This window comes from Lampris incognitus, chromosome 3, assembly GCF_029633865.1.
Source record: "Lampris incognitus isolate fLamInc1 chromosome 3, fLamInc1.hap2, whole genome shotgun sequence".
NCBI lineage: Eukaryota > Metazoa > Chordata > Actinopteri > Lampriformes > Lampridae > Lampris > Lampris incognitus.
This window is the reverse complement of record NC_079213.1, coordinates 106342374-106368964: the sequence shown is the minus strand read 5'-3', so window position 1 is coordinate 106368964 and position 26591 is coordinate 106342374. Positions and strand designations below refer to the sequence as shown.

The following is a 26591-nucleotide window of genomic DNA, read 5'->3' as shown; positions in this document are numbered from 1 at the left end:
GACCCCCCGATTGGGATAATCGGGTTGGATGATGGACGGATGGATGTTCATGAATATTGATCGGGTTCACCTGGAGCATATGACAGCAGATCTTAAAGGAGTATTTGACCAATCATAAAACTGAACAGTGTTCTCCACAGGTGGGAATAATTCTCAACGACCGAAATTAGTTTTTTGTTTGTTTGGTTTATGAAGTTTCCCTTGACAACTGAAAACAGTACAAGTTTCTGAGTGCATGCGTGCCCACATAAATATACAAAGTGAATTTTTTTGCATCACAGACCAGCGTATTTAGATCCTAGAAAGTCAACAATGACTGCGATATCTAATATTCATGAGGGCTCCCCCCGTTATCTGTCACAAAGTTACACTGCATAGCATTTACTCAGAGTTTGAATGGATTGTGTTTGTGTGTGTTGGTGGGTGTGTCGGTGGGTGGGTGGGTGGTTGTGTGTGTGTGGGGTGCGTAGATGCAACAATTACAGGTTAAATTTGTGAGTGCCGCCATGCTAGATCGAGAGAGCGAGTGCACACGATACTGTCACCTGCATTAATGCCAGTATATCCAACTATTCAGTGTATGAATAAGCTCTTATCCATCAGGCAGAGACACTTGCTGGCATGTGGACGCTAGCTGCTTCATGCAATATTCATTTCAAAAAACACTTGGAATTTTATACATACAGTGCATCCGGAACGTATTCACACCCCTTCACTTTCCCCACATTTTGTTATCTACAGCCTTATTCCAAAATGGATTAAATTCCTTTTTTTCTCATCAATCTACATACAATACCCTCATAATGACAAAGTGAAAAAGGTTTTGTAGAAATTTTTGCAAATTTATTAAAAGGAAAAACTGAAATATTGCATGTACATAAGTATTCACACCCTTTACTCAGTACTTGGTTGAGGCACCCTTGGCAGCGATTACAGCCTCAAGTCTTGGGTATGAAGCTACAAGCTTGGCACACTTATATTTGGGGTATTTCTCCCATTCTTCTCTGCAGATCCTCTCGAGCTCTGTAAGGTTAGATGGGGAGCGTCGCTGCACAGCTATTTTCAGGTCTTTCCAGAGATGTACAATGGGGTTCAAGTCTCGGCTCTGGCTGGGTCACTCAAGGACATTCACAGACTTGTCCCGAAGCCACTCCTTCGTTGTCTTGGCTGTGTGCTTAGGGTCGTTGTCGTGTTGAAAGGTAAACCTTTGCCCCAGTCTGAGGTCCTGAGCGCTCGAGCAGGTTTTCATCAAGGATCTCTCTGTACTTTGCTCCATTCATCTTTCCCTCGATCCTGACTAGTCTCCCAGTTCCTGCCACTGAAAAAACATCCCCACAGCATGATGCTGCCACCACCATGCTTCACTGTAGGGATGGTATTAGTAAGGTGATGAGAGGTGCCTGGTTTCCTCCAGTTGTGACGTTTGGCATTCAGGCCAAAGAGTTCAATCTTGGTTTCATCAGACCAGAGAATCTTGTTTCTCATGGTCTGAGAGTCCTTTAGGTGCTTTCTGGCAAACTCCAAGCGGGCTGTCATGTGCCTTTTACTGAGCAGAGGCTTCCGTCTGGCCACTCTACCATAAAGGCCTGATTGGTGGAGTGCTGCAGAGATGGTTGTCCTTCTGGAAGGTTCTCCCATCTCCACAGAGGAAGGTTGGAGCTCTGTCAGAGTGACCATCGGGTTCTTGGTCACCTCCCTGACCAAGGCCTTTCTCCCCCGATTGCTCAGTTTGGCTGGGCGGCCAGCTCTAGGAAGAGTCCTGGTGGATCCAAACTTCTTCCATTTACGAATGATGGAGACCACTGTGCTCTTCGGGACCTTCAAAGCTGTAGAATTTTTTTTTACCCTTCCTCAGATCTGTGCCTCGATACAATCCTGTCTCGGAGGTCCACAGACAGTTCCTTTGACTTCATGGCTTGGTTTTTGCTCTGACATGCACTGTCAACAGTGGGACCGTATATAGACAGGCGTGTGCCTCTCCAAATCATGTCCATTCAATTGAATTTACTACAGGTGGACTCCAATCAAGATGTAGAAACATCTCAAGGATGATCAGTGGACACAGATGAACTTGAGCTCAATTTTGAGTGTCATAGCAAAGGGTGTGAATACTTATGTACATGCAATATTTCAGTTTTTTATTTTTAATAAATTTTCAAAAACCTCTACAAAACCTTTTTCACTTTGTCATTATGGGGTATTGTGTGTAGATTGATGAGAAAAAAAAGGAATTTAATCCATTTTGGAATAAGGCTGTAAGATGACAAAATGTGGGGAAAGTGAAGGGGTGTGTATACTTTCTGGATGCACTTTACATAAAAGCAGCGATATTCTTCCTTCCCTGTCTTTGTATTGATGTTACTTTTTATGATGTTACAACAAAAAGATGTAACGTAGGTGTGTTACATTTGTTTTAACATCGTGTGTATTTAACAATATAACATTACTTAACATAACAAAATGCAGTGCTACACAGTTCAAAATATAAAATAACGTACAGTAGCACATGTTTACATGGAACAAGGCTAAATGACGTAACACAACATAGATATTGTAACATAGCATGGATGCATAGCATAGCCCTATTCATAGACCAAGACTGAAACCAATTTTACCAAATTTCTAATACGGTTAACCATGTAATCATGCATCTCTTCCATTTTGCTCTACTTTCTTTCACGCTCTCTCTCTCTCTCTCTCTCTCTCTCTCTCTCACTCTCTGTTTTTTTCTACTTTGTTTTTATGGCCTTGACTTTCATTGTAAGTCTTTTCTTCCCATCCTCTGAAGAGTTAGAGAAACTGAATTTTACATTTTTATTTTGGTACGATTGGTACAGCCTGTTCTATTTACCACTATCCCAGTCCCTTCATGTATTAAAACAATTCATTAGTTCTCTTTGAAACAGCTCCATAAATATGAAAAAAGCTAAATTGCCAGATATCCTTTTAAGAACCCATGTATTTATTTTGTTATTTTAATACTGGGTAGCTAATTTTGGAATTAAAAATGTGCTCATTTACTGTGTGATTTATTGAACCGATAAGCATTCCCGTTTTAAGACAGAACTTTGGTTATCTAAGAGGAGAGCGGGGCAAGTCGTTCTCTCTCTGTGTTTACTTTCCTTTTAGTGATGGAAGGATGACTAAAGACAAATGGAAAAATATAGTAGGCTGTAACTTCATTGAATTTCAAAGTGAATGAAAGCTCATGTATTTCACGCTAATTGACCTAGTCTCTGTAATGCCTTTAGGTTGCTATTTTAAAGCCGAGGTATGCAACTTTGGAAAAGTGTGTAATTTTGACACAACACCCCCCCCCCAAAAAAAAACGCTTTCCACCTCCTTCTTCCTTTCCTTTCATACCAAGTTCACACACATGTCTGAGTTTGGCCACTGGAACTGACAAAACCCATATTTTCATTGATATGCATGTAAAGATAGTTTATTATTATTATATTTGTTTTGTGAATCCCCCCCCCTCCCCAATTGCACTTGGCCAATTACCCCACTCTTTCAAGCTGTCGCTGCACCACCTCCTCTGCTGTTCTGGGGAAGGCTGCAGACTAACACATGCCTCCTCTGATACATGTGGAGTCATCCGCCGCTTCTTTTCCCCTGACAGTGAGGAGCTTCACCAGGGGGTCATAGCGCGTGGGAGGATCACGCTATTCCCCCCACCTCCCGAACAGACGCTTCGACTGACCAGAAGAGGAGCTTGTGCAGCGACCAGGACACATACCCACATCCGGCTTCCCACTCACAGACACCGTCAAATGTGTCTGTAGGGACACCCGAGCAAGCCGGAGGAACATGGGGATTCGAACCGGCGATCCCCGTGTTGGTAGGCAACGGAATAGACCGCTATGTTACCTGGACACCCTTTTTTCAGTGAATCTCTTAATTTCACCTTGCACTGATGTTTCAAAGTACTTTTGTACTTAAAGGGAAATTTTTACCTTTGCTTTTGTTTATGTGCAATCACTACTGTTGAGTCATGTAGTGGATTGAAGCAGTAAAGTTCTCTCTGTGTGCTATATCGACAGAGAAATTGGCGTTCTCCTGCTTACAGAGTCTTTCCCACAGCACCTACATGTACCATTATTCATTGCACGTAAACTTGTGTATCCTCGGCCATAGAATCCTCTGCTAATGTTGGGGATGATGATTTGTTTTCTGAACGGCATATTTAGAGTAATTACAGTATTAGACACCCAGGTAGGCTGTAGTTTAGTCTGCCGCCAAGTGACGTCATGGTCGTATGGTGGCCGGAAGAAAAACTAGATTTCAGTGCTTCTTCAAAGATGCTGAAACAAGCGGGAACCACTGTAGGTGTTTTTCATGTGCTATCCGTGTCGCGGATAGACAGAGATGAGGTTGAAAGGCGGTGAATTTTACCTTTGAAGACCCATAGTGATGACAAGAAATCCAACAGAAAGGTGTGCACGCAAATAACTGGCAGGTAGTAGCACCGCCCTGTCACAGAGAACTCCCCTGATTGGCTGAGGGCTACTGGGACGGGAAAGCCTCAACCAATAAGAGAAACTCAGGTGAGATTTTGACAACCTGAATACAGAAGCAGGGTTAGACAGAGAGGCCTGATTTTTCTCTCAGACCATTTGAATTACTCATCGCTGTTAGAGGGACGTGACATTTTTCACAAATAACAGTGGAAGAAAGATCCCTAGCCCAACTTTAAAATCTGGTTGTATTTACGCATTATAGGATAGAGCTGTCTGAGAGAGGATGATTTTTATTCAACTCTGGCTTTTTGCCCATGTCTGTCTTTCAGCAGCCAATGGCACATGTTCTGTAGCTGCCAATGTTGTGGCTCTGAGTCTTGATGTCGGCCTTTGTGGCATGATGTGAATAATATCCTGAAGATAGGACAACCTCTTCCCGGCAGAGGTTTCCATGTATTAGAACAGAACATCAGAAAAGAGCTGTTTGGATTTGTGGTTTTCTAGCATGACTCTCAGACTATTTATGTGAAACGTGATTTTTTTTTTGTGGTCTATTTGCATTTAGGTCCTAAACAGTGTGAAAAAATAAAAATTTGGATGTGTGTGCACTGTAGATGCTTAACCATGCGATCTCTAATTCAGCTTTTCTTCAGTTTTTATTCGTCTAATACAGAATTCAAAGCATAGGCCAATTGTGACACTGGAAACACTTGACTCAAAACGTGCTTTTATCGTATTCAAGAGACATAGTATCAAATGATTAACAATAGAACTCGTATTCAATTATTGATGTGGTTGTTTAATCACACTTGCCCCCAATCAGCAGCCGAATAAACTGCCGTGATTTTGAGGCAATGTTGAATAAGCTCGATTTAAAAAACAAAACATGACTATTCCATGGCTCACTTAAATAATAACATATTTTATATATATTTGTATATATGTGTGTGTGTGTGTGTGTATATATGTATATATATGTGTATATGTATGTATGTATGTATGTATGTATGTATGTATGTATGTATGTATGTATGTACATAAGATTTGGGGGCGGCACGGTGGCATAGTGGGTAGCGCAGTCGCCTCACAGCAAGAAGGTCCTGGGTTCGAGCCCTGGGGTAGTCCAACCTTGGTGGGTCATCCCGGGTTGTCTTTGCGTGGGTTTCCTCCGGGAGCTCTGGTTTCCTCCCACAGTCCAAAGACATGTAAGTCAGGTGAATTGGCCTTACTAAATTGTCCCTAGGTATGAGTGTGTGCATGTGTGTGTGTGTGTGTGTATGTCGGCCCTGTGATGTCCTGGTGGCCTGTCCAGGGTGTCTCCCTGCCTGCCGCCCAATGACTGCTGGGATAGGCTCCAGCATCCCTGCAACCTTGAGAGCAGGATAAGCGGTTCGCATAATGGATGGATGGAATAATTTGGGTTGTTCCCAGATAATTTCTTCTGTTGGGCTTTGCTGCAAAGCCCGAGGTAAAAATCCATTTGATCTATGTAACTGCTTTTGTTTACCTCATGTATGTATTGATGAAACTTCTGCAGTGTCTTGTGTATCACGTCACATTTCACAGAACCGTGTGGGAACATAGAGTAAAGCTGACAAGTCTCAGTGCATGGAGAAAGAGACTTCATGCATACACAGCTTGACTTCTGGATAATTGAAGTGGTCGGTGGCCTATTAGCTGACAGTAAGCTGAAATCAGGCTCAGCAGTAACGTCCCTTATAACACTGAACCCTAACCCGGCCTGACATGTATGTGGAGATACTGCCCAGCTTGTGACTGCCGGTCTACAGTGGACCTGACCGAGATTCATCCAGAGCCAGTTTAGCCAGACAGTTTACCAGTGGACACAGTGCAGTCTACCACTTTATAATGGGGCCATTTGAAACGCTGAAGACGGCTGCACTGATAATACAAGACAATATGGATGCATCCTCCAAAATGTGGACAGTTTTATTTTTAAGTTTATTTTTACATGTTAAGACATGTTTGTGATGAAGGCTAGGAGAAAGGTGTAGTTTGCAGTCAAGATTAGATTTGACCTCCATGGCAAAAAACTTTATTTCAGGGCGTCCGGGTGCCGTAGCGGTCTATTCCGTTGCCTACCAACACGGGGATGGGTGGTTCGAATCCCTGTGTTACCTCCAGCTTGGTCAGGTGTCCCTACAGACTCAATTGGCTGTGTCTGTGGGTGGGAAGCCGGACATGGGTATGTGTCCCGGTTGCTGCACTAGTGCCTCCTCTGGTCCGTCGGGGCGCCTGTTCGGGAGGTGGGGGGACTGGGGGGGAACAGCGTGATCCTCCCACGCGCTATGTCCCCCTGGTGAAACTCCTCACTGTCAGGTGAAAAGAAGTGGCTGGCGACTCCATGTTGCCCTCCTCGGATCGGCAGAGGGGGTGGAGCAGCAACTGGGACAGCTTGGAAGAGTGGGGTAATTGGCTGGATACAATTGGGGAGAAAATGGGGAACCCCCCCCCCAAAAAAACAACCTTATTTCAACTAATATAGTGGTCTACTGTTGCCAGAGCTCCATCCATCTGGTCTCCATCCATTCACGCTGTACGCACTCTCTCGTCTGCACCATGTTGTTGTTGTCGGCTCACGCATGCGCACTGTGGCCTTCATACTGAATTGTGGGAAATCGAATCGTGATACTGCTCAAATTGAAAGACGGCTGACCAAAATTTTGGACATGCCGCAAATGTGTCTGATTGTCCAACAGCCAGATCGCTGATCGTTCTGGCGACACCACTCAATCTGCAAGTCAAGCGACAGCCGATGAGGCGGAAAGCCGGCCCGACTCTAAAATAAGTCGTCGATGGCCAAATCGGGGATCAAATCGGGCTCAACTCGTACAGCATCTTCCCGGCTTTCGAGAGCCAGACTGATTTGCTAAAGCACACTATACCATCCAATGAAACACACCTTAGACCCTTTCTCCCTTTCTAATATGGCAATTTTAAAAAGCTCTAGTAGAGTATGGCCACTTGAGTGTGACTATACCTCTGTCTGTCACAGACGACTCAGTCCTTGGACAGAAATGCTTGGAAGTTGGTGTATTTTCTTTGCCGTTAATCCTCCTCCTTTACCTCCCTGGGTCTTTGCTCTCTCCATACTAGTCACAACGTCTTGTACATGTCCTCCCCTCCAAGGTCTTCTGGGGGATTAAATGGACTTGCTCATGCAGACAGTGTGGTGGGTGCTGATTTGGTCAATGGGCAAGCAACCAGGAAATGATGACGAGAAGAGAGGAACAAAGAGGGGAGAGGGAAAACGGATGCTTGTAGGAAGGGGCGGAAAAAAGCAGGAAATGTAGCGTGAATAACGGAGTAAGCGGGAGTGTAGATGGATAGATAGACAGATAGATACTTTACTGCTCCCGGAGGAAATTAAAGCGTCATTACAGCTTGCGTAATCCAAAGACACACAAATATTAAAAATACACACAATGGCAAGAATATAAGGCAAACAATATAGGGAATATACAAAATAAGAACGAGACTGAACCGAAGTACTTGGTTCCTGTAGAATAGAATAAAGAGATGTAGCTTTATGAATAAAAGCAGGGTGGATCGAGAGCATTGGTATGAAAATAAAGATATAGCAGATGTTACATTGAGAAAAAGATGCAGCAGCATGTTCACATGTTCACTTATTGCACAGGGTGCACTTATTCACAGTTACTGCACAGTTGTTGTGAACTGCAGTATATTGTAGAGGGGTGAGCGGGCAGTGTGTGTGGGGGGGTGGGGGGCTTTTAGGTCCCCTATGTGTCATGGTGTTGGCTGGCTTGCCTTGGGCAGGGACAGTGTGCATGTGTGATAAGTCTTGTCAAGGAGAGAGCGAGAGGAGAGAGAGAGAGAGAGAGAAGAGAGAGAGAGAGAACATACTTTGCCATCCCGTTCTCAAGTTTTAGAAGCTTCGCCAGAAGATGTGTTACTCTCTTAAGTTTACACAGTGGTGGCACAGTGGTTAGCGCGGTTGCCTCACAGCAAGAAGGTCCTGCGTTCGAGCCCCGGGGTGGTCCAACCTTGGTTGGTCATCCCGGGTCATCCTCTGTGTGGAGTTTGCATGTTGTCCCCGTGTCTGCGTGGGTTTCCTCCAGGGGCTCCAGTTTCCTCCCACAGTCCAAAGACATGTAGGTCAGGTGAATCGGCCGTACTAAAGTGTCCCTAGGTGTGTGTGTGTGTGTGTGTGTGTGTGTGTGTGTGTGTGTGTGTGTCGGCCCTGTGATGGCCTGGTGGCCTGTCCAAGGTGTCTCCCTGCCTGCCGCCCAATGACTGCTGGGATAGGCTCCTGCAACCCTGAGAGCAGGATATGCGGTTAAGATAATGGATGGAAGTTTACACAGTAATGTGGTAAATCTGCCCCACCTCCATCAGTGTTACATGTAATTCTATCACACACACACACACACACACACACACACACACACACACACACACACACACACACATATGCATGCAAACATGTGCCGCATAATTTTAGGAATGCACACAAATATGCTTACAAACTTCTTTAGATAAAAAGAAACACACTACTCACACTGCTCACACTGCTCACAAAACACACACACACACATGCAAAGATATGCACCGACATCAGGATTTAGTCAGTGCCAGTGTCCCAAAGGATTTTTTCTCGCTGAGAACATTTAATCCAGATTACTATTATAATGATCCCTGGTTGAGTTCAAAATCTGATGCTGGTCCCCTCTTTTATAAATCATTTTCACATTGTGTCCTGAGCTGCTTCAGGGGCTGTAACTCCTAAGATAAGTCTAAATCCTATCTGTGTGACTTTGGTCTAATCTTACTTCATATGCCACAGGCAACGAGTCTGATTATGAACTAGAATATTAATGCGTCGTCATCTTTTTTACACCCATTCCCCTTGGGATTGCATAATCTTGTGATCTATCTGGGGCCATATTTTTCCATTTGCATAACATATTTTAATCGTTTCTCCGACACCTCATATCCAGTGTGAATTCACAGCCGGCTTCCCAATTCACAATGCAACAAACCCTCCCAGGTCGCCCTAGGTAATCCCTCTTCAAGAGAAGATAGTGACAGTTTTGAGAAAACAAAAAAAATCAGATTCCAGTGTTGCTTTTTTCCAGCGAGTACGCACTGCGAATTTATTCCGTTCAGGTCAGCGCCTCTGATTCAGGCTGTTTAACACTTTAGGGTATATCCAGTCATAATTAACATCTGCACATGTTTGTGTTGAGAATTGTTAGCCTCGCATGAGTCCCGTCAGTCAGCACATCCTGAAAATCAATTTTGCTGTCAAGCAGAATTAGCCTAAAAGTTGACGAGTGTGTTGAAATGAATGGCCGTGACAGTAGTTATTACCGTAACACAGCTAGTCCTGTTCGAACTCCAGGAACCCTGGCTGTGGTACCACGGCCTCCCGTGAAATTAACAGTTTCCTCTTAGATGAATCTTTATATTATATATTATATTATGTTATTGCATTGAATATGTTAGTGTGTCTGTTAGGAAACAACTGACACCAACTCATTTTAATGCAAATGCGTGCAATTTTAGGAGCATTCAGGGAGCGGCAGGTCTGAATCTTTTTTTTTTCCTCCTCCCCACAAAGTTATTAAACGGAAAACCCAGGACCGTCAAAATGGCTTCCTCGGTGGTTCTGGTGTGAAAACCCTACATCGTGGCTAAGTGTTTGGATTTCATGAAATGATGGAAGGATTGTTAAGAGAGGGTTTGAAAGATAAAACGTTGTTCTGAGTGCACTGGTGTGCCAAATGAGATGAAGCTAAGTGGGAATTATACCAGTAGGGTACCCCTCACATGCACACGCACACACACACACACACACACACACACACACACACATACGCTCATCTGCAAAACAGCAACATACACACGGGCATATAGTACACAAAAGGACTCAAGTGCATACGCGAAACTGTAGTCCCAGGCATTCTCTCTCTCTCTCTCTCTCTCTCTCTCTCTCTCTCTCTCTCTCTCTCTCTCTCTCTCTCTCTCTCTCTCTCTTTCTCTCTCTCTCACTCTCCCTCTCTGTCTGTACCTCCCTCTCCCTCTCTTTCTGTCTCTACCTCACTCTTCCTCTCTTTCTGTCTCTACCTCTCTGTCTGTCTCTACCTCCCTGTCCCTCTCTGTCTGTGCGTCCCTCTCCCTCTCTTTCTGTCTCTACCCTCTCTGTCTCTACCTTACTCTCCCTCTCCCCGCCTCTGCCTCCCTCTCCCTCTCTCCTCCTCTACCTCAATCTCCCTCTCTCTCTACCCTCTCTGCCTCAACCTTACTCTCCCTCTCTCTCTCTGCCCTCTCTGTGTCTACCTCACTTTCCCTCTCTCTGTCTGTCTCTACCTCGCTCTCTCTCTCTCTCTTGCCCTCCCTCTCTCTGTCTCTACTTCACTCTCTGTCTCTGTCTCTCCCGCTTTCTCCCCTTTTCACACACACACATACATTACACATACATACATTTAACCACACACACACTTCCATATGCTCGTCCATACTGTTTGTCTTTAGAACTGATCCCAATTGTAAAAGACAGCACATATATGCAGTCTGGGTAGTTGCAGGGTGCAGCAGTCTCTCCATAACCTGATTACCAGAGGCTTTTGTCAAACTGCATTAGACTGCCGTACTGTTTTACTGTAGGGAATGGGATTCTGTGTCTATAGCCCCGGGAGGTTTAATTCGAGGTCAATAGTAGATTACCTATCTGGCTCATTGAACTGCATTCTTAGTTAGATCACTTTTTTGTAAATGCACATGGGTGATGGATTAAGCCGGTGTGTTTCTGAGCTGGCCCCTGACTGATGCTTATAAGAAGCAATATGTATGTATGACTAGCTCTTGTGCTGAACCGGCGATCAATAGATGGACTCCTAATAATTACCTCATCCAAGAGAGACGGCCTGGGGGATGAGAATTTGTGTGCGAGTGTGTGTGTGTGTGTGTATGTGTGAGATTTGTGTGTTTGTAAAAGCAAGAGAGCACAAAAAATTGACAAAAGGAATGTGAGTGCTTATGTGCTTGTGGATGCACTTGTGAATACATATGTGTAAATGCCCTTGTGTTTGCCTAGAGAGAAAGAGACCGAGGGATGATTGCAAGAGAGGGAGAGAGAGAGAGAGAGAGAACATGAAAGACATAATTTTTGTGTATGCATTTGTGAATTCTTTTGAGTGTGTGTGTGTGTATATACATATATATATATATATATATATAATGTATATGCTTGTAGATGTGTGTGTTAGCATGTAGGTTTGTGTGTGTGTGTGTGTGTGTGGGGGGGGGGGGTCTGCTCTTCATCTCCAATCCGAGTTGTGCGTTTTTTGAGCGTAGCAGAATGTCAATGCGTGAAGGTCTTCTTTATCAGACACCAATCGATGCTGATGGAGAGGTGCAGAGATGGAAACGAGATGGAATGATGGAAATGTCGAGAGACGGAGGCACCAAAACAGAGAGAGAGAGTGTGTCGTGCCGACAACTTGGCTGTAGAGAAAGAAGTTGAATGTGACATTAACATCATCTGTTTCCATGATGGAAGGGAGAGAGAGAGAGAGAGAGAGAGAGAGAGAGAGAGAGAGAGAGAGAGAGAGAGAGAGAGAGAGAGAGAGAGAGAGAGAGAGAGAGAGAGAGAGAGAGAGAGAGAGAGAGAGAGAGAGAGAGAGAGAGAGAGAGAGAGAGAGAGAGAGAGAGAGAGAGAGAGAGAGAGAGAGAGAGAGAGAGAGAGAGAGAGAGAGAGAGAGAGGAACGAGTATGGAATCATCCTATTTTTCACAGACAATGCACAGGTGTCAAATTAATCTATACATTTTCTTCTTGGTGTAAAATTTATTGTTAGATTAATCAAAATCTGGGAATGAAGGATGGAGGCAGAAAGACTGAGCAAGATAGTGTATGAGGGAGGGAGCAAGAGTGAGAAAGAGAGAGAGCGATGAAGAAATGTCCATGTTCCTAAAGCAGTGAAAGAAGACTAGACCAGCTGTGACCCCCTGCTGTACCCTCCCACACACGCACACACACACACACACACACACACACACACACACACACACACACGGTACATAAAACACATGCAGTGTGATGGATAAGGGGATGCTGAGATGGGGGTTGGGTCAAGGTGGGTGTAGGCGGTCAGGTCACTGGAGCGGAGGTACTACCAAGACCCCTGTCAGTGGGGGAGTTTAAAAATGACATCTGATTGCTGTCAGGTGTGTGTGTGTGTGTGTGTGTTTGTGTTTGTGTTTGTTCTTCTGAGAGATTTAACACACCTGTCTTTTCTGCTGTCATTCCCGATCCCAACTAACCCTGAGCCAAACAACATGGCTCTGTAAAGGAAACATGGGGACTATAATACGAAGTTTCTTCGTTTTTTCTCACAATGAAATATACGGTGGTCAGCAGGGGTCACATAGTAGGAAGAAGAAAAAAGGGCATTATGGAAAATCTGTGCTCTCGGTGTTGAAATCGGTGCCCACAGCCTTCTAATCGATGCTTTGTAATTGGTGATCTTTTCCCTTGAATCGAAAAAAAAAAAACAGCAAAAAGAAAAAAACCTTTAAGTAGATAATCGATACCCTTGAATTAGTAATCCGTGCTCACAAATTATCATAGGTTACCTCGAGTGAAATATCAGTGCCCTCGACTTGATTATTGGTGCCCTTCATTTTGTGTTCCAATTGTGTAAAAGGACTGCAAAAGGTGTTAATGTTTTGCATTTATCCTAGTTACAATACACTTAAACCTACTTATCTGGCAAGCTAATGCGTTTAACCCGATCTGCCCTTTCCATGTTACAAATGAAGAGACCGTTATTCAGATAATTGCACTGCAAAATCAAGGGCATGGGTTATAAAATTGAGGGTACGGTTTGTTAATTTGCAAGTATGGATTACCAATTGGAGGTCATTATTAAACCACGGATGCCGATCTCAAAACCCGAGAGCACAGCTTTACAATATATGTGACCCTTGCTGGGGTTTATGCACATCAGAACCCCCTTTTTTTTGTCCCCAGAAAAATTCACATTACGTCTCCAGTTCAATTAAGTACCATAATTTTTGTGTATTTGTCATGCACACGTGCGTACTTTCAATTCAAGTGCATTATCGTCCGTTCAATATTACCCTGACCTCTGCTTTGAGTTGGTCACCAATGGGCACTCTCTTTCAAGCAAAGAAAATAAGACCCTGCTTATAGTAACAAATAAATGGGTCTGCAAAAATATTTTTTCCAATTTGGTTTTCAAGCATTTGGGTATCCATCTAACACAGGTCTGCAGAGGTGATGTATCGTTTGTGTGTTGCCTCAAAGTAAATTGTCATCCTATGTACCTCTCTGTACTCTGAGCTTTTTAGACGAGACACACACACACACACAGTTGAATCGGTTTCATGTCCCGAGCCGATGTTTTGTGTCTTCTAGAAGTTTCATTTCTCTGTCAAAATGACTCCGGGTTCCTGGTGCTTATTCAGCAGAGAGAAACAGCTCAAGTCAGCTCTCACTTATCATCGCATTCAAAGAAAAGAGAGCAAGGAGACCGCTGTAGGATGAAATGACATGCGGGGAATTGGCTTCCTCTGGAGAATGAGGGGAAGCGGAAATCTTTTTAAATATAGAGCGCAGCTCAATTTAGGAATTTGGTATTTAGAATTCACAATATTCCCTTTCAGTGCCAGTGAGATCGTAAACGGGAGACTCGGCTTGAACCTTTGATATCGTTGCGATCCAGAATGTTGAGCTGCTGTTCATACGGTGAACAGGAGACTGATAGAACGTGCTGTGCGCTCACACCGGCAGTCATCCTGTCGTTTAACGTCACCAAATCGCCGTGTAGCTTTTCTCCTGAGGCCAGAGGAACTATTGAGGAAGTTAAAACCAGCCTATGTTTGTTGATAAATAGATGCATAACTTTATTTTTTATATGTTTCACATCCGCTAGCAGTTAATGAATTGGCAGTGATGGTATTGTAAACTACTAATAAGACACATTAGTCCCTAGCTAACGGGTCTGACCCTTTAGCCGAGCGGTTAGTGATGTCGCCTTGTGGTGCAGTACACCCCGTATCGAATCCCGCACCGGGCAAGAAATTAACCGGTTACATTGGTGGCAGCGGTGGGATCCGGAAGTGTGCAGATCCTCAGAAGTCTCTTCGGAGCGCGGGAAGAACAAGCGCGAGGGCGCGCTTGGGGAGGGTGACGACTGTAAACTACTAATAAGACACATTATTCCCTAGCTAACAGGTCTGACCCTTTAGCCGAGCGCTTAGTGATGTCGCCTTGTGGTGCAGTACACCCCGTATCGAATCCCGCACCGGGCAAGAAATTAACCGGTTACAGTAGCTAGCTAATGTTAGCTAGCATGATTGACAATGTCCACCGATGTTATCATTACCATTTAAATGGCGAGTCACTCATATTAATGCGTGTAATAATTCTCGGCCTCCACACCTCTTAGGCTCCATTTTTGTTTTGAAATGGGAAACCGCCCTATACGGTGAGCCAATATTTTTTTCCTAGGATGAATCCGGAAAGTTCCCGCCATTAGGCGCTAGGATTGGCCAGCTCTGCCTGTCAGTCAACTTTCCAGATTCATCCGAGGAAAAAAATATGGTTCGGGTTAGAGTTGTTGCGGGTTCGCATCGGCCTCGACTGACAGGCAAATCGGGCCAATCCTAGCGTCTGAGGGCGGGAACTTTCCGGATTCATCCTAGGAAAAAAATGTTCGCCTACGGTGACAATCAACTTTCCCCTCCGTTTCTGTTATTGTTAGGAACTAAAGTCAACGGAACTAAAGTGAAAACAAGTTTCACAGTGGGAGAACATGAGGTGAACACATTTTCCCTCCGATTGGCTTTTGTTACATTGCGTCACTGCTTATTTGCATAAAGTTGAACTCTGCTCAGGTCGCTACGATCTCTTCGCCAACCGTGACCGCCTCTCCTTGTCTCCCAGCGCTTATTTGAAACTAATGGCTTGCCATCACTTTGCCTCTAGTGGTTGCTGTTGGTGTGAGTGCATGTTGATAATTATTTTTTTTAAACCTAAGCACCCTTTATCCAACCGTTAACCTCATCCCCCAGACAACCTTTTAACATTTAGCAGATTGGATGAGAAATATTTTCAAATCTGAGAGTTACTGAACTTTATATTACTGTATAATGGAAGCGAATGGAGTCATATTGGGTGTGTGGGTGGGTGTTGATGTTGTGAATGATGACAGAGTTGTGTGGTCATTTGCCAGTCAGTGTGTTGCTATTTCAAGCTTGACTGTGTTGTGTGTTGCAGTTTTCTTACTGAGGTGTGTTTGTGTAAGTGAGCAGAGTTTAAAGAAGTTGGAATTGGCTGAACTCTGACCGGTTTCTGCATGTCATGTAACTTGCTTACATACATGACTCATCTTGAGAATGCATGTTTACACGTCCTTTATGTATAATGCCTATGCATGTATTCAGATGTACGCATGCTTATAGGTTTGTGTTTGTGTGCCTGTATCTGTGTGTGTGTGTGTGTGTGTGTGTGTGTGTGTGTGTTTCAATATTCTTCCCCAGTGTTGATGTGTTTTGATATGTACAGTGAACAGGTATATAGAGATCTGACTTATTTAAGTGTAGAAGCCTCTGACCCCTCCTGCTGTCTGACTATCCTGGCCTTAAGAAAGACCCATTCACAGTTGATTTGGCACATCTGGACACGAGAAACATCCCTCAAGCAGTAAACAAAATACATAATTTCCAAAAAAAAAATTTCACCTATACATTAAAGCAGTATTGATAATTGTGATAATTGCACAGTTATTCGGGACTCTTTCTTATGGTAATGCAGTTGTAGATGATATGTATTTAACCACTCAGCCATCCTGTCGATACCGTGCATCTTGCTTTGCTTGGATTTGGATTTTGTGCGATTGTGAAATGAAATTGCTTCATTCTGGAGAGAGTGAAAAACACAATAGTTTGTCGACGGAAATGAGAGGTGAAATGTGCAAAAATATCTTCGCTTGTTCCTCCCTCTCTCTCCCTCCCCCCCCCACTCATTAAAATTCTCAGGCGTAGGCTATTCAACCAACCATTATGTTTCAGCGTAGCCCCCGCAGTAACATCTATGCACAAAGTTGCATGCATGCGTATGTATGTTGCCTGCATGTGTGTATGTGCGTGCGTGCATGCACACACTCGCATGCATGCAACACACACACTTGGCATGCTCAGATATAAATGTAAACTGCTTTGGGAACAACATGTTTTTGTTCATGCCAATAAAGCTGTTTGAATGGAAAAACAAAACGAGGCGTGCTCAAATCACGACAGCAGCGTTCGTCAAAGGCTTCTACTAAACATTCTGCTGTGGTCGACTACACTTACCACTACTGCGGTTCTTCTACCCTCCCCCCCCTTTTTTCAATTTTCCCTTTATTTATATTATTTTCTACTGTTGTTAAGTGCTTATAATGATTGTTTCCAATGTTGAACTGAAAAGTTTAAGGTGTTATAATGAAAATTGTTAATTCTTGTTTTGTGTGTGCTGGGGTACAGAAGTTTTCCTGTTGTTTGATTCTAAGGGATTCGACCCAAGTTAATTCTTAACATTTTTTAATACACAAAACTGCATCTTTTTGACCTAACCGTTTTTTTTTTTAAAGAAGTCCCTCTTTTCTTGCTCCTTTACTCCCCCACATCCCTTATTGCTATGTTATTACAGTACTACTGTAAACACGTGTGGTAAAATTTACCCAGGCTCCCTTTCAGTGTCACACTGAAGGGTTTTTTTTTTTCTTTTTTTGAAAAAGAGGGTTGAAAGATTGAGAAATTTTCTTGTCTCTTGAGGGCATCTTTTGAAGGCTGTGTATGTTCTTTGTCATCCTGTTTTCCTCCATCTTCTCCTTCTTGGTCCTTATAGGTCCCCTTACAAAGAAACACACTGATGATTTAGGTGATAGTGACCGCACGGACGACGAAGGTATTTTTTCCCCCCCCAAATGCCACTGAAATGAATTGCATGACAAGGGAACTGAAGTCTTACCCGTACTCCGACTTTTTTTTTTTTCTTCTCTTCTTCCTTGATTTTCTTACATCTCTTGTCCTTTTTTTGAACGTGATGGAGATTTTCTTTTTGCTCTTTTCTCGTCAAAAAAAAAAAAACCAAACTCTTTCTTGGGCTGGATGTGTTTTGTCCTTTTCAGCTTGATGTCTATAAAGCGTCTTGTTTCCATGTGTAGCACCATTCTTTAAAGATTAATGATCTAACTTAGATTTTCTGCTTGAATTTGTTTTTCTTTTCTTTTCTTTTCCTTTTTTTTTTGTGTGTTGCATCTCACCGGCAGATCAAGTAACGATTAACTTTCTAGCAAACTGTTAACACGTTTCTGCATGTGACCCCCCCCTCACCCCCCTACCCCTCACCCCCCCCCCCAATTAATCTCTCTTTCACAGACATGTTGAAAGGCTATACTACTGTCCACTTGGCTCTCTTTTACTCCCTCAATACTTACCTGCAAAACAACCTTTAGTTTTGGGCGTCAAACCGATAACCCCCCCGTACCTGATGTGTGTTCAGAGCACAGTGTATTTGCAATATATTTTTAATGTATTTTTTTTAATCATGGCGGCTCTGCAATTGTGTGGGTTGTTCCTCTGGCATGGACTCACCCCCCCCCCCCCCAACACGACAAAGACAACGTGGATTACTGCTAACCGGTCATGAGGTTCAGAATATGATCAGACAATACACTTTAGGACTATCAAAATTGTTTGAAAACATGATAAATTCAAGGGGGGTTGCAGTAAATATAAGGTACTTACCAGACATTTTTGCTTTTGGCTGTGGCTGATCCCAACGTAAAGAAAAGTGCAAGTGTCACCCTGGGTTTTAAGTGATTGGCTGCCCCCCCCCCCCTGGGGTAGTATTACATGTTAGACAGCGCCTTCCCATAATTCCACATCAATGCTAAATTTGTATTCCGCTTGCTTTACTGACATTGCCTGGTCATATATAGCGGCTGCATCATTATTTTCAAACGTCTGGAGGACTCATAAAACGCTGCATCCATTTGTCTTCCCGTAAGACAGCCGTCAATTTCGCCAAATAAATCAGCGAGATACTGAGACGAAGGTTATTACTCAGAATCGTTGCGTTAGGAGTGATAATTTGTGTTGTCCTCTCAAGGTTGACCGGATAGACTCCATGCCAGGGACGCAGCAATCCACACCAATACAGAACGCCTACGACAACTCTGCTGTGTTACCAAGTCACTGTTTGTGTCTTCCTGGTTAAATCAGTCAGACAAATAAGTTAGACTGTCACGGCGTACAACAAACTGCTGTTAAACTTTCACACAGACTAAACAGGAAATATATCTGGATTCATATCCGGGCCTTGTCCCTTTGCCATTCTTCATAAAGGGGAACATGTCGCTGGTGGTTGTGGCCCGGTTGGGCTGCAAATCTTCAGCTGGGTCTAGCAGCATTATGGTCCTGGTTTAGGACACAACAGGGTACACCCGGCCCAATCACATTTCCTCGTCCTCTTCAATGACTGATATCGAAGCAGAAAGGGAAAAAAAAAACTGAAATGAAAAGAGCACTTGGATCATCGCACCTCCTAAATAACATTTCGAGCAACACCGAATGAGAAGTGAAATTGCCACCAGATTCCTTCATTTCAAAGGTACCTCTGTCACCCTGGCAGCAAACACATTTAAAAGTGCCTTTTTATTCACACCTGATTATTAAATCTGGAAATCAGAAGTATCAGAGTAACTGGTTCAGAGTACTGGAACAAACACACTTCCACACATTTTTTTTTTTTCTGAGCTTGACAGACCCAACCGGTACCTAGAGAGGGGCCCGGGAATGGAGCGTCCTGTTTGCTTCTCTTGAATTTAATCATCTTCTGTTTGCAGGCTTGGGTGATTTGCAGAAAAGCCATTACTCCAAATAACACAAAGAGATAAACCTACACTGAGTTGCCATAAACAAGCAGCCCTTTGAAAAGTCACATTAGGAGTCGTGGTGTCCTTGATAAAACCCCGAGATGGAGTCGTATCCCCTCAAGGCCGCTTCGGTGCAACTTTAATGACAGGCAGAAAGTCCTAATAAGGCACCTCTACAGTATAATGTGACGAAGTAAACAGCAATTACATCCAAATAAGACTCACAACCAGCCAAATCCCTTTGATCTGTGCCATCATGCTGTTTTCCTAGCAGCTTGCACACACACAACCACACACACACACACACACACACACACACACACACACACACACACACACACCATAAAGATTAGACAGAGAGACACAGCTCGCACAGATCTAGATAGTGAAATCCCAGCAAGCTTCAAGTATTATCTCGATAAAGAACGCTGGGCACATGACTAATCCACTTTATTGTAGAAGAAAATATGCTTAAGAATACACTCGCACACATACAGCGCACACTCACACACACACACACACACACACACACTCAATGCCGCTGTTCTATCTGGACACATGACTTGACGTCCAGTTGGCTTCTGCCCCCCCCCCCCCACCCCCACCCCGTCAGTTCTTCATGCGTTTAACTTTTGACCTCCTGTCATCCCGACGATACGAAGCCAACAAGGAGAATTCCCCTCGCCCAGGAAATCTTGGATTTCCCAATCTCTTTATGCTCAGTAAATCTGGTGTTTGTAATCCCTTTGTGAGAGGAATAGAGATGTAAACAGGGCAGTCCCTGGGAGCTAAGGATTTGTTGTAAGTGGAGTTGGGTTTTTTTGGGGGGGTTTTTTGGGTGTTTTTTACATTTTTTTTTTTTTTTTTGATTGGCTGTAGTGTATATTGGAGCGGATCAGTGTGGATATACAAACGTGGAGATGTCAGGAGCTGCGATATCAATGGGGCTCATTAAAAGGCCCTCGGCATCCAATAAGGAGGATTGAAGTGCTGCGTGTGGTATTAATCCAGCCCTAGAGTAGCGACGCGGTGCTCTTACGGCGGCGGACTCGATGACAAAGATTTTGCTGATGGCGGGAGGACTGGTCCCGGAGGCCCTGAGAGACGCACAAGAGGAGGAGAATCCTCATTGATTTCTCTCTCTCTCTCTCTCTCTCTCTCTCTCTCTCTCTCTCTCTCTCTCTCTCTCTCTCTCTCTCTCTCTCTCTCTCTCTCTCTCTCTCTCTCTCTCTCTCTCTCTCCCCCCCACGATCAATTTTCACATCCTCATGATTTTATTTATTTGTCTTTTCTAATTTTCTAACTGGTCCAGGGATTTCGACAAGCGATATTTTAATCCCAAATCGACTTTTCGACCCTGGCCTCGTTTGGCTCGATATCAGTAAATGGCAGCACAGTTAGCATTTGTCAAAATAACAGAGCACCAGTTCGACTAGGATCATCTTCAGAGTTCTACTGTTCTCATCGCTGGGTCCATTTAACCGTGACTGCTCTCTGACCTGCTAAGTGGGCAAGTTCAAGCAATCTGGGCCTAGCAAGTTGTGTTACTAGACTATTATTACCCGATATGCATGTGATAATTTGCAATATTTTAATTGGATGCAATTTAATTGGTTATGTTTTTTTGGGGGGGGGGTTTGGGATGCTAGAGCCTTGTGGTGATGCTCCTAATTCATTAACCATTCACAAATATAATGACATATAGCACACTTTTATTTGGTTTTTTTGTTTTGGAATTTCCCGCCTCCCTTTTTCTCCCCAGTTGTACTTGGCCAATTACCCTAATCTTCCGAGCCATCCCGGTCGCTCTTCCACCCCCTCCTGCTGCGGACTACCACATGCCTCCTCCGATACATGTGGAGTGGCCAGCCGCTTCTTTTCACCTGACAGTGAGGAGTTTCACCAGGGGGACGTACCGCGTGGGAGGATCACGCTGTTCGCCCCAGTTCCCCCCTCCCCCCTGAACAGGTGCCCAAATTGACCAGAGGAGGCGGTGGTGCAGCGACCAGGACACATGCCCACATCCGGCTTCCCGCCCGCAGACACGGCCAGTTGTGTCTGTAGGGACGCCTGACCAAGCTGGAGGCAACACGGGGATTCGAGCCAGCGATCCCCGTTGTTGGTAGGCAATGGAATAGACGCCACGCCACCTGGACGCCATGTTTTTTGGTTCCTCAAGCAACTGAGCTTGCTCCCTGCGTAGGTGCTTTCTTGAAATTGGCACCAGGACTATGTGGACTGCATCCTTTTTTCTCGAGGGGGGGGGTTATGGTTTTTCTGACACTTTTTCCTCCAGTTTCCACTGATTCTGCTCCCTGCCCCTGGAAAGGTTGGAACCAGTAGAGAGCGCGAGACACCTATGCCCCAAACATCTGGTGTTGTTTTGATTAGTTTTTTTTTTTTTTTATTCTACCCTGGCAGAGGGAGAGGATGTGCAGGTTGTAGTTGCAGCCCGGGGGGCATTTCGCTGGGTTTGCTCAGAAAAATCTAACACACCTGAAATCTCTTTGATCCTCGCCTCATCCGTGCTCCAAATGCTCCAACTCTCCGCGGGACGCTGCATCCCAGCCCCACCTCGCCCTGCAAACGGCCTGGACAGAGCAGCGCTAATGGACGTTCTGGGCAGGACTTGTTTTTTCTCTTCTTCTTTTTTTTTTTCCGACAGTCACTCCCGTTTCAAAGAAAACTGGTTTTCTGTGAGATGACCCTGCGGATGCTAAAATGGACAAATATTTGCTGAATGTTGTCTCTCCAAAGTCGCACAACTGTCCTCGCTTGAGAAATACCGTGGAAAAATACCTCCATGCTCACGTGGAACGCACCACTGATGTGGCTGAAGGTTAAAACGGTCATGTGTAATGCAGTATAATCCGGCACTGTAAAATAATAAGAAATATTTTCATTTAATACTAAGATGGATCCACATGTACTGACAGAAGAACACACTGACAGAGAGAAAGAGAGACTGAGTAGGATCAAAACAACACATAAAAATACCCCCGTCTCTAGGTGCAAACAATCTAGGGAAAGAAGTAAACACATCCAGATACACAGTTCACACAAGGACTCTCATGGTTTCCCACATCCCCATCTTTTCCACGTCTCATTTACCTTCGTCAACGGCACTGTTTTCGCACCAACGTTCATGTTCAGAAGTTAAAGCTGCCATCCTGCAGGTTTACATGCAAGTGTCTTTTTTTTTTAATGTTTTGCATTTTTGCATTGCTGGTATAGTTTGTGACAATAGCTAAACATCCATCCATCCATTATCCAAACCGCTTATCCTGCTCTCAGGGTCGCGGGGATGCGGGAGCCTATCCCAGCAGTCATCGGGTGGCATGTGGGGAGACACCCTGGACAGGCCGCCGGTCCATCACAGGGCCGACACACACATTCACACCCAGGGACAATTTAGCATGGCTGATTCACCTGACCCACACGTCTTTGGACTGTGGGAGGAAGCCGCAGCACCCGGAGGAAACCCACACAGACACGGGGAGAACATGCAAACTCCTCACAGAGGACGACCCGGGACAACCCCCAAGTTTGGACGACCCCGGGGCTCGAACCCAGGACCTTCTTGCTGTGAAGCGGCCGCGCTAACCACTGCGCCACCGTGCCGCCCGATAGCTAAACAACGGATATCAAAACCGTGAACACAGTGGGACTTTAAATGTGAGAAGGTTTTGGCCAGTAGCATTTTATTGTCACCACAGCAGCCAAATGTGGACGAATAAGGTGGGCAGCTGCAAATTTGAAGAAGTGAAGCTGTTGTGGTGGACCAAGCTCATAGAGGACCTTTACCAACAGACACTAGAGCATCATGGGAAATGGACTGCATTTTATATAGCACATCTCTAGCTGCAGCAGCCAGTCAAAGTGCCTTACAATCAATGAATCCCCCGCATTCACACGTGTGCGCACACACACACACACACTGACGGCGATGTCAGCCATTTAAAGTAACAACCCGCTCATCGGGGCAGTAAGGGGTTCGGTGTCTTGCTCAAGGACATCTGGACACTTTTGCAAGGAGGAACCAAGGATCGAACTGGCAACCCCCTCAGTTACCAGATGACCTTCTGTCCCGCCGAGCCGCTGCCTCCCCGACATCAACGGACAAAACTGAAACTGCACCGTTTCTTTTGCTGTGAGGTGGGGAGGACGCTGCCGTAACACCACCACCAAACCTGTTTCCTTTCGAACGGGTATCTGGGATTTGGACCACATCACTACGGTTACCAGCGTCCCCGTTCCCGTCGAGGTAAAGAAGAACGACGGTCTTCAAGGTTGTATCTTTAAGTCGGTTTTTATCGATCCATAGGCTTCTGTGGACATCCGTCATCTTGCTCCCTAGTTTGCCCAGACGGGGAAGCAGGATGGCGTCGGTGGCAGATGAGCCCACCTATCAATGTATGTGGAACCCTTAGACCACCCGCTCTCCATACCGCCTACCGGTGGAGCCCCTAGACCACCCACTCTGCTCCCCATACCGCCGACCAGTCATGTCCAGGGTTATTGTTGTCATCACCTGAACTTCCTTTTTGCTCCCCATTTCATCATCCCTTCCCCTCGCCATCCTATTGACCAACAAGTCATGCCGATAATAACTGTCGGTACAAGAGCCTCGCGTCCAACCACTCGGACTTCACCAAGACGGAGTACATAAACAAACAAACACACACACACACACACACACGCACAAACAAACACACTTTCCCTGACCTTTTTTTGTCAGTGGTTTCTGGAAGCTGTCCAGAGGAGAGTTATGATGCATCGCTACATGTTGCGTGCTGCATGCTATGATGGAGGGAACGGGAGGGGGAAAAAAAGGAAATAAAAAAAAAACCAAAAGCAACAAAGGGCAGAGAAGGACAACAGTGACATACTGAGCTCCACAGACAGAGAGAAATAGACAGAAGGACGAACGCAGCATGTGCATCGAGACTGGCACGGAGACTTAACGTGTACACACTGAGTCCAAAAGTACACACACAGAGGGAGAGACACACACACACACACACACACACACACAAGAATAGGGTGTTTCACCTCGGGGCAGATGTCTCATTTTAATCTGGCAGAATTTAAACTCTTCTCCTCTGTTTCCCCCATTTCTCCACTGTTCGCCGTTCAATACTGCTTAAATACAAAGCTATGCAGAGCCCCATGCTGGCGTGTTGGCCTGTGCAAGCTGCTTAAGTGCCCGCAGGCCACGCACGCACACACACAAACACGCACACACTGTACCTGCCCCCAGTTAAAGAGCTATATATTTCTTTCCTCTTCTTTCCTCCCGCGGGGGAAATGGTTTTCTTTCTCCTCGCGAGGTTAATTTTTGGAGTTGCTGTGGATTCACTGATAATAATCAATCAGTTCAATCCCTGTTAATGTGCATTAGCCTGTGTGCGTCGGGACGTGCTTCGTCTCTGCACTACGGAGGGTGAAAGGAAGCCCCGTCTCACTCTGCCTCACCTAGTAGCTGCCGTGGAGGATGTGATGAGCTCTTCTGTCATCTTTCCTTTTGCTTGCCACTCGTTAGCCTGCGTCTGTATCAGAAATAGACCGAGGGCTGATCGCTCTCACCCTCGCTCCCACTGCAAGATGACAAGAAGACATGTCTATTGGAAGCGTCACCAGACACTGCAGGATTTCAGCTAAATAAGGTGTCACTGCTTCAACATACCTGTTTACGTCTGTCAATTTATCCTACACGGTGTAGCACAGTGGGAAAAACTGGAGCTGTAGAAAAGCTCATTTTCCTCATGCATTAGTCAGTCACTAGCGGTCCTGACAGTCCAGTTCTGTTTCACTGGCATGTTTCTCAGGTATTCTGGCTGAACGGATGGCCTGTAATTTGAAGGATTACCAAATATTACAATGTAAGTGGCTGTACACGGGACCTAGATGTACCCTGAGAGATAGCAATGAAGGCATCCGGTAGCATGGTGGTCTATTCCGTTGCCGTGCCTACCAACACGGCAATCGCCAGTTCGAATCCCCGGTGTTACCTCCGGCTTGGTCGGACATCCCTACAGACACAATTGGCGGTGTCGGGGGTGGGAAGCCGGATGTGGACTAGCGCCTCCTCTGGTCGGTCGGGGCACCTGTTTAGAGGGGAGGAGGAACCGGGGGGAATAGTGTGATCCTCCCCACGTGCTACGTCCCCCCCGGTGAAACTCCTCACTGTCAGGTGAAAAGAAGCGGCTGGCGACTCCACATGGATCAGAGGAGGCATGTGGTAGTCTGCGGCCCTCCCCGGATCGGCAGAGGGGGTGGAGCAGCGACCGGGACGGCTCAGGAGAAATAGGGGGGAAATAAAAACTAAAAACTAAAAAAAAAAAAACAATGACAACGGGTTACACTGTAATAAATGTTGTCACGCCGGGTTGTGTTTTTATCCTCTGACAGGTGAAAAGACACATCTTTGTTTCAGTACTGATAATATCCACACTAGTTTACTGCGTATTTTGTGCGGTCGCTGTCTAATTCCTAATCACCCGTTAACAATCTCCACCATCTGACCCCAATAAATACAAAATATCTCTTAAAAAAAAAAAAATCTTATCAGCCAGAAAACTTAATAAATATGCAGGGCTTTTCCACCAAAATCAAAATACCACTTCCTGCCTGTGACTTGTCAACCTGAAGTCAAATGAAAAACGTCAGTCGACTGATGGTTCTACCGGAGAAACCTCAAACATAATGTGCCATTTCGCATTTTGCACTGCATTAATCAAACTTTTATATTTTATTTTCTGACCTCTTAGTGGGGTGACAGGTTGAATTGACACGCTGAAGCCCCTGACAGCTCATTGGCCGAATGGAAAATTAAAACTCATCCCATTAAATATTCTGTTTTGGTAATATTTACATGAAATAATATGCATATATACATATATAAATATATATGTGGCTGTATATAACTATGTTTTCCCATCACCTGGAAGCTGTCATGCCCCCCCCCCATGGGAAAATGAACGGTTTGACGCCTTTAAACTAAATCAATCTGGAAAGTAAAAAGCCAGTGTGCCAAGATTACTTAGATATATATATAAAAAAATAAAAGAGAGACCAAATCCCCTAAAGTATAGGAAATGCCTCTCTGGCTGTCACCTTCAATCTGTCATATAATCAGTCCTTCCTTTCCCTTCTCTGCTCCTTCTACACCCCCGTCCCCCCCCCCCCCACCCCACCCC

General features: G+C 44.9%; 1 protein-coding gene across 2 annotated transcripts in view; it reads left to right on the top strand.

Moving 5' to 3' along the window:
* The window catches only part of nlgn1 (neuroligin 1), a 384465-nt gene that overhangs the window by 116480 nt on the left and 241394 nt on the right, over positions 1–26591 (top strand). Inside the window, exon 3 of one of the 2 annotated variants that reach the window (XM_056275599.1) lies at positions 17361–17420. The exons of the other annotated variant lie outside the window; for it this stretch is intronic. Coding sequence (XP_056131574.1) covers positions 17361–17420 — 60 coding nt within the window. The remainder of the gene's footprint in view (positions 1–17360; positions 17421–26591) is intronic. 2 annotated transcript variants of the gene reach the window in all.